Source organism: Microtus ochrogaster, linkage group LG8 (genome assembly GCF_000317375.1).
Source record: "Microtus ochrogaster isolate Prairie Vole_2 linkage group LG8, MicOch1.0, whole genome shotgun sequence".
NCBI classification, from domain to species: Eukaryota; Metazoa; Chordata; class Mammalia; order Rodentia; family Cricetidae; genus Microtus; species Microtus ochrogaster.
Window position 1 is genome coordinate 710,573 of NC_022033.1, and position 8,502 is coordinate 719,074.

Here is an 8,502-nt window from a genome sequence, read left to right on the forward strand (position 1 = left end):
GCCTCTGGAAACTGCCCTTTATGTTCACTGGGACTCGACTGTGAGCAGGGCAGGCACTGGATGCCCACATCAGGACTTGCAGGGACCTTGACCTGGGCTTGTGCCTCTTCTCTCCCTATCCCACCTCCACTCCCTGTCTCCCTGTTTTATGTTCATTCCACCTTCCCGGGAACATCTTTATGTTGGGTGTACCTTTCATTCTTCTCTCTAGCAACCACTGTCTCTGCTATCCCAGCTCTTCTGTAGGTTGCTTCTTTCCCTTCTCCATCCCTGCCCCTCCCTTCCTGGCTCTGTTTCCCTGCCCCCACCTCTGCGTGCTCCCCGCCCTTTTGCCTGTTTTTCTCTCCTGATCTGCGCTCTAGCTCGCTGATTCTCTCGCTTGCTCCGGTGCATCTTTGCAGCTGCGTCCTCTCGGATCCTCGTTACGCCGGCTGGCGCCCGTGGGTGCTTGGCCCCTACGTCCGCGCATCTCTCGCAGCCCATCCGCCAGCCTCCCGGAGCCCGCCTCCCCCCGCCGGTACCGCATTGCCGTACTGCAGGGGCGCAGTGCATTGCGCCGGCACCGTCAATAGGTGGACCCCCTCCTGGAGAGATAAAACCGCCGGCGTCGCCGCCGCCAGTCCCTCTGACTGAGACTTCGGCTCTGGGTAAGGACACACACTCGGGCCGGCGACCCTTGCTTAGGTTTCCACCAAGAGTTCGCCTCCCAGGGAATCCATCCCAAGGTAGAAGGGGACACGGGGTACCTAGCTGAGCTACACCCCTGGGTTGGGGGTCTCTCGGTCGCACACCAGGCATGGTGGGTCCCTGTGGCAGTCGAACGACGTGTCTCCTAGGCGATTGTTTACTTAGTGACAGCGGCAGGGGGCCTTCTCCTGAAACCTAGGATCACACTGTCACCGTGACCTTGGGGCTCTCCTGGGCACTGCGGGGCTGGACAGGCTGGTCAGTGCGGATGTTGGCGTGGTTGGGGGCTCTGGGGGTGTCAGTGATTTGTCAGAGAAGGGTCGGGGAGGTGCTGAAACCTGAGGACCCCTACCCCGCCCTACGTGACTCCCACCCTAGTATCACCCCCCTTCCCGCCCTGGCCCAGCCCGGAGCTTCTCAGTTGATCTCAGCGATGCGCAGGTTCTGAGACCCAGGGCCTGGACCAGATGGTAGGGGGCGAGGGTGAGTGAGGGAATCTCTTAGGACACTTACTGAGCTGGGTCAGGGTGAGATTTTTATTTCTCTGGCTAGAACAGGACACTCACCTCTCAGCCTTGATGGCTGCCCCCTGCTTGAATATGGGGAGGGCCTGAGCTATTCTGGGCCCATGCCTGGGCCCCATCCAGCTGTCTCCCCTGCCAGCCTGTGGGCAGAGAAAGGAAGATGGCGCCCTCGCCTGAGGAGGGGCTGAGGAGTGCTGGCCTTTTCTTCATGGTGGCAGCAGATGGGGGTAGGGCAGTGTCCCTCCCTGAGCTGTTGTATGTGTGTGTGTTGGGGGGGGTGGCGGCATCGAGGACAGGGAGGACAGGGCACTGGAGAGCTGGGCACAGTGACTCATCACAGGGCTCTCCAGAGGATCACACAGCTTGCTTGCTGCTCTGTGATGTCCAGACCGGATTAACCCTTCCTCAGGGAACTTTCCTCCGAATCAACTCTCCAAACATTTACACACCAACAAACCATTTGGGCGAAGGAGAACAGGTGGCTTAAGAGTGCAACCTGGCCAGGCTGGGCTAGGACCAGGGTAGGGGGTAATCCTTCCTCGTCCTACCTCAGGTGATTGGGTGGGAGTGGTGTGGTTGTCTCTGCTGGGCTCTCTCTGGGCCTCCTAATCACCTGTCTTCCTTGCCACTGGCCCCACAGTGTTCCTGCCCAGCACACCCTCAACCCCGAGCCAAAGCCCCCACAGTGCCAGCCCCTCCCTCCACCAGGCAGAATGGGCAAGGAGAAGACACACATCAACATTGTGGTCATTGGCCACGTGGATTCAGGCAAGTCCACCACGACGGGCCATCTCATCTACAAATGCGGGGGCATCGACAAGCGGACCATTGAGAAGTTTGAGAAGGAGGCAGCAGAGGTGAGCACCCCGGGCCTGGTGCTGGCATTGCTCGGTTTACTTCCTTCCGTTCCAAGGATAGAGGTGACTGGAGATGGGGGTGAACAGGGCAGCCTCCCTCTGAGAATGCTGCTAGATTTGCTTCGTACTGAGGGAGGGAGAGTTTGTGCCCTGCTCAGGTCCACCAGAGGGCTCTGGATTCGTGGTCTCAGTAGGCCAGAGGGCCCTCAAGCCTTATCCTTTTGCTCCTCAGGGCTGAAGCTGGATGTGGTGCTGCCCTTGCTTGTCTTGTAACAGCCAGGGCTCAAGGATGCTATTAATAGCATCTTGATGGGCAGCAGCCTTGCCAACTCCACTTTCTCCAGATAAGCTGGGGAAGGTTGCTGGTTCAGGATGATGCCTGGAGTGGGGGGTCGGGGTAGCCTGCTCCTGGCCGAGACCTACGAACGGGCAGTGGTTGTAACTGGATTCTCTTCTCTGCCCCCAGAAGAGCTGGCTCCTGGGTAAGGGCTGAGGGCAGCAACTCTCTGTGCTGAATTCCTGCTCTGTGTGTATGTGTGTTTTGAGCCACAACTCTGTGTGTTTGAGCCTGATGCTTTTACCCTTTAGGGGGTGTTATGAGGGGAGGTGGTAGGAGGGAGCTGAGTGATTGAAGGTCACCTGGGTCAGGTCCCAGCTGGGTTTTGTCTGGGTCTGGCTGGACAGCTCCTCCAGGCTGGGTAGCAGCCTGGAATGCAAAAGCCTGTCCTGGGAGAGTATGGTAGGGAGTTGTGTTAGGCTGAGCAGTGACACAGTTGTGGTCCAGGCTGTAGGAGTCTCACCAGGACTCTCTCTCACCTTGGTAGAAGCCGGCAGAGCAGCCAGCCTTGCTCTTAGTAGGGGTGTTCTTTCTTTTCTTATTTTGGTGGAAGGGGAGAGGGGAGATGTCTCAGAGCTATTTGGAAGTACTCATCAGCTACAGAAAGAGCTGGAAAGCCAGACTTTTCTCAAAACCTTGACCAATTTATTTATTTTTAAATTTTTTTGTTTTGAAATAACTCAGAGAGTTTTTTTTTTTATAGCCCCAAACCCATGAGATGATTGACCTATAACTGACTAGGGTGTGGAGCCTTAGCTTCAGGCAGTGAGGAACCCTTTGCCAGGGATAGGAGGGTAAATGAGGTCTGGCAACTTCCAGATCCTCATGCCCCCTGCTGGGGGACTTGTGTGTTCACAGCCATTTAGGAGGGGAGTAGGGGTGGGGCTGGCTGATCTGGGTGTCTTCATTTTGTGGCAGAGCAGGGTTTGGGGGTCAGGACCAGAGAGATGGTGCTGAGGTCCTTGGTTCAAGGTGCTTTAGCCCAATCCTAATCTCTCATGACTGCTTCCATGGCCCAGCGCAGGCCAGGCAGATGGATGTGACCCCTGAGTCCTTTGTCCCCCTACCCTTCCAGATGGGGAAGGGCTCCTTTAAGTACGCCTGGGTGCTGGACAAGCTGAAGGCAGAGCGGGAGCGCGGCATCACCATCGACATCTCCCTTTGGAAGTTTGAGACCACCAAGTACTACATAACCATCATCGATGCTCCAGGCCACCGGGACTTCATCAAGAACATGATCACAGGCACTTCCCAGGTGTGCAGGGAGAGCACCTGCCGGGACAGAGCCCCGCCCAGTTCACCTCCATCTTGCTTGGCACAGAGTTCCTCAAGACCTGAGTCAGTTGGATGGGGTACCTGCAGGGTTACCCCACCACTATTGGGGCCAGCGGACAGACAGAGGGGGAAATTGTGGGCATGTTCCTTCACAGACAGAGTCTTGTAGAAGAGGCCACACGAGGGACAGTGAAAGATGGGTAGAAAAATCAGTCAGATAGTCACAGGAAGACAGAACAGAACCAGAGGCCAAATGACCCATCCAAGGGCACACAGCCTGCTGATGGTGGAGCTGATGGCCAGTTCTGGGCCTCCTTGACTCGGGGCCTGGGGGAGGAGTCCCCTGCTACCCTTGAGGTAGAGATCCCGAGTCTCCATCCCAAGAATAACTGCTCAGGCCCCATTTTGTGGGTGGTTGGGACAGGTAAAAGGCTGACCCAGGGGGCTCACTGTGTCTGACCTGCTGGATAGGCGGACTGTGCGGTGCTGATCGTGGCGGCAGGTGTGGGCGAGTTCGAGGCCGGCATCTCCAAGAACGGGCAAACCCGGGAACACGCGCTCCTGGCCTATACTCTGGGTGTAAAGCAGCTCATTGTTGGTGTCAACAAGATGGACTCCACGGAACCAGCCTACAGCGAGAAGCGCTATGATGAGATTGTCAAGGAGGTCAGCGCCTACATCAAGAAGATCGGCTACAACCCAGCCACAGTGCCCTTCGTGCCCATCTCAGGCTGGCACGGTGACAACATGCTGGAGCCTTCACCCAACGTGAGTGAGGACGGGGATGGTGGGGGAAGGGTGGGCCAAGTTCCCTTTGATCTAGCTGGGTTTCTGGGAGCACTGTAGTGATGGGTGCCAACCTCCTGGGGATCTCCCCTAGTAAGGGACCTGCACTTGGGGTCCTCGTGAGGCCAAAAGAGGAAGATGGGATTCCTTCTCTGGCTGCTGCCTGGTGGGCCCTGGATCTCACTATGGGGGAAGATCAGTTTTTATTTCTCCCAAGTCTCTGTCCTGGCTTTCGAGATTTGCAGGACCAGCAAGGCCACAAGGTCCTCCTTAGCTGCCTCCTCTGAGGTCTGAAGAGTGAGTTGGTATCTGGGAAGCATGCATGTCCCTGTGCTGGCCTGGATTGTGGAGGAATGTCTCTTGGCTGGTCAATTGGAAAGCTTGAAGCTTCTACAGTTCTGGGCCTCTAAGTTGAGGGTGAAGAGGAGGTTTTCAGATAGAGCCTGGGACCTAGATCTTGGTCTATCCAGAGGAGACCCCTTGCCCAGAAAGGTGGGCACTTGGCTTTAGCCAGTTTTGCAGCTGCCCACAATGAATGAAATGGTGTGAGAATAGGCTCTCTGGAGATAGCTGGAGACCAGTGCCTGGTGGTATGGGGACAGAGTTTGACAGGCAGGGGATACCCCATCTTGCTCTTGCTGATGTATGATTATCAGGACCTTAGAATCCCCTGGAGACTTTTGATCAGTAGGGGTCCCCCACCCCCGCTTCCTACTGCTCTATTGTGCTCTGGGACTTTGTTCACCCATACTTTAAGAGCCATCTGTTGACCTGAGATGCCTGAGACTTTGTCATAAAGATAAAGGCAGGAGGACACACAGCCCCTTCAGTGGATTTACTTCTTGTGTGTGGCAGGTGGACCACGAGGAGCTCTGTGTTAGGAAGAGTTGAAGTCATCCTCCAAAGAGGCAGTGGTGGTGGTGGTGGTGGTGGTGGTGGTGGTGGTAGACCTTGGGCAGCTTGGTAGCCAGCAGGGCTTTGGGGTTGGGGCATAGGCTGGACTTTATCCTGGACATGGCCATTGGTCAGACTTGAGTCCCTACTCTCCTGGTTCTTGCCCTGTCTTGGGCTGTGATTGACCAGGTCCCTGACGGAGCAGGGAATCAGGCCAGGTTGACGGGCCTCATTTGTAAGTGTTTGGGACATGGCAGTACAGTCTGGGGAGGTGTTTTTGTTTGTTTGGTTTTGGTTGTTCTCTTTGCCTCTTCCCTTTTTTCTAAGTTATGTTTGTTCAGAGTCCCTGTGAGGTTGGGGATGTGAGAAGGGATTGAGAGGCAAACTATTCATCTTGAACAGCGAGTCTCCTTTCCCAGGCTACTCTTTAGGCAGGTGCCACCCCCAGAATCTTGGAGATCTGAGGCTGAGGGGGTGCTCAGGTAGGTTGCCCTTTAATTGGCACTTTTTTTTTCCTTCTGCCCAGATGCCATGGTTCAAGGGCTGGAAGGTAGAGCGCAAGGAAGGAAATGCAAGTGGTGTGTCCCTGCTGGAAGCCCTGGACACAATCCTGCCCCCAACTCGCCCCACTGACAAGCCCCTTCGCCTGCCACTGCAGGATGTGTACAAGATTGGTGGTGAGTGAGGCCTCAGTACTGGAGCTCCCTGCAGGTGCTAGCAGGCTCTGTCCCCCGCCTTGACCAGGACATCAACAAGGAGCCCTCAGGCCGGTTGTCTCCACTTCTCTCCCAAGACCATGTTCTCTTATGCCCATTCATTTATCCACCGATCTTGATTCTTGTTCTATCCATCCATCCACATCCACGTGTCCACTCGGTCACCTCTCCCACTCACCTCCACCCACCCGTCCATTCATGCAGCATTCAGTAGGATTTTTCTTTCCCACGCCCCACTCCCCCAAGCCACCAGCTAAGGACATTAGATGGGAGTGTTGAACTGACTTACACTTCACCTGCAGGGAGAGGGGTGCCTGTCTCATGGGAGGGAGGCAGTCTTAGTCCAGGAATGAGAATTACAAGTCATTGATCAATAAAAACCAAAGTAAAACATGGAACAAGCAAAGGGAGAGGAATGAGAATATCATGCTGAGGCTTACTGCAACACAGAATACAACGGTTGGCTCTTCTGTCACCCCACAACGCTACCACCCCCGTGCTCCCAGAAGACGGAGAGCAGTGCTCCCTCTCCCAGTCACTCATTCATCAAGGTATTTCTGTAGTAGCTACACTGTCATTGTGGGCAGGCCTGTCGGAAGGACTGGGACCAGATGCCTCTTCAGTGTTAGAACCGCAGAGTCACAGGAGGACCCAGGGAGTCCTGTGTGGGCAAGAGCAAGCCTAGTGAGTTGACCCGTGCCTAGCTGTGGTTCTCAGAGAGAGGAGAAAGGCTTGTGATGCTCCCTCGGAGGGACAGCTGTCCTTTAGGGGACGACCCCATCCCCCTGTCTCTGCTTTGCCCTTTATCCTTGAGTCCTGGAAACTCTGATTTAGTTTCGCATTCCCTGACTGGACCAGGGGATTCTCTCCTACTGTCACCTCACCCACTGCTTTCCTAGGGAGTCTGTTTCCATTGACCCCCTCCAGAGAGGAGCGACTCCTAAGCTCTGCCTACCTCCAGGCTCTCTGCTTTTGTTTTCCCTGAACCCCTCCTCTGGCCTGCCCTCTCATGCCCTCTCTTGGCCTAGGCATTGGGACTGTGCCTGTGGGCCGAGTGGAGACTGGTATTCTGCGGCCCGGCATGGTGGTGACCTTTGCACCCGTAAACATCACCACGGAGGTGAAGTCTGTGGAAATGCACCACGAGGCCCTCAGCGAGGCCCTGCCGGGTGACAACGTCGGCTTCAACGTGAAAAACGTGTCTGTCAAGGACATCCGCCGGGGCAATGTCTGCGGGGACAGCAAGTCTGATCCGCCTCAGGAGGCTGCCCAGTTCACCTCCCAGGTTGGTGGCGTGTATGGACATTCCTTCTCGGAAGAGGGGAGAGACGGGCCGAGGTGTCACACAACAGTGACCTGGCACTGAAGGGGAAAGCCCTTCATTTCATCCGAAGGCCACTCATGTTCCAAGGCTACACGGGTGCACATAAGTAAGCAGAGTCTCAGGTCTCCCTCAGCAGTTCTACTCTGGGGTATTCGACCTTAGAAAATGCTTTTATTAACTTACTGACTGGGGTGTCACTGTTAGCACTTTATTCTTTTAACTAAAAATAAGTCACATCTGCTTGTGTGTGTGCGCGTGTGTGTGCCACAATACATGTGTGGAGATCAGAGGGCAACTTGGAATCAGTTCTCTACTTCCACCATGTGACTCCAGGGATTGAACTCAGGTCTTCAAGACCTGGCAGCAAGCACCTTTGTCCAGAGTCATCTTGCTGAATCTCCTGCTCTACGTTTTCATGGCACCCTCTTTAACTACTTCTCCACGGGATAAGAGTTTTTAGGATAATTTTATTGAAATGTAATAGAAGCACTCTAATTGGTTCTGGCCAGGGTTAATATGTCTGTGTCGTCCTGATCCTTTCAAACAGTGCAGGTGTCTGTTGATTGCCTTGTGGTTTGCTATATGCTTGGCAAGATGTTGGGATCTGAGCCCAGAAGGGATCCCACACAAACATGAGGATCGGGAGGTGACCCTGTGACTGGAGCCACCCCATCTAACACTGTTCTAGGAGACCTGACTCATGGCTGTCTTCAACTCTGCTCTCAGGTCATCATCCTGAACCACCCTGGGCAAATCAGCGCTGGCTACTCGCCAGTTATCGACTGCCACACAGCCCACATCGCCTGCAAGTTTGCCGAGCTGAAGGAGAAAATTGACCGGCGTTCTGGCAAGAAGCTGGAGGACAATCCCAAGTCCCTGAAGTCTGGTGATGCGGCCATTGTTGAAATGGTCCCCGGAAAACCCATGTGTGTGGAGAGCTTCTCACAGTACCCACCCCTCGGTGAGCTAGGTGTTTCAAGGCGTCAACTAAGACGGTGGTTGGTCCAAGCTGGGGTCAATGCGCTGCTGGCGGGCGGGGTCAAGGGCTCCTTTACTAAGGCAAACTACTGAGCAAAGTGTAGTGTTTAGTAGGAGGTCTCAT

The 8,502-nt window shown here is 55.0% G+C and overlaps 1 protein-coding gene across 2 annotated transcripts; it reads left to right on the forward strand.

Annotated features, from left to right (window-relative positions):
* Positions 1-342: 342 nt before the first annotated feature.
* On the forward strand, positions 343-8,479 carry Eef1a2 (eukaryotic translation elongation factor 1 alpha 2). 2 transcript variants are annotated; one of them, XM_026787191.1, is made up of 7 exons: positions 343-647; positions 1,852-2,068; positions 3,481-3,660; positions 4,152-4,448; positions 5,887-6,037; positions 7,105-7,361; positions 8,127-8,479. In XM_026787191.1, exons 2-7 carry the CDS (start codon positions 1,925-1,927, stop codon positions 8,469-8,471), a joined length of 1,374 nt encoding a protein of 457 aa, XP_026642992.1. In that variant the 5' UTR covers positions 343-647; positions 1,852-1,924; the 3' UTR covers positions 8,472-8,479. The 2 variants fall into 2 exon arrangements, with proteins under 2 accessions (XP_026642992.1, XP_026642993.1); XM_026787192.1 differs by lacking the exon at positions 343-647 and adding an exon at positions 1,646-1,732.
* The last annotated feature ends 23 nt before the right edge of the window (positions 8,480-8,502 follow it).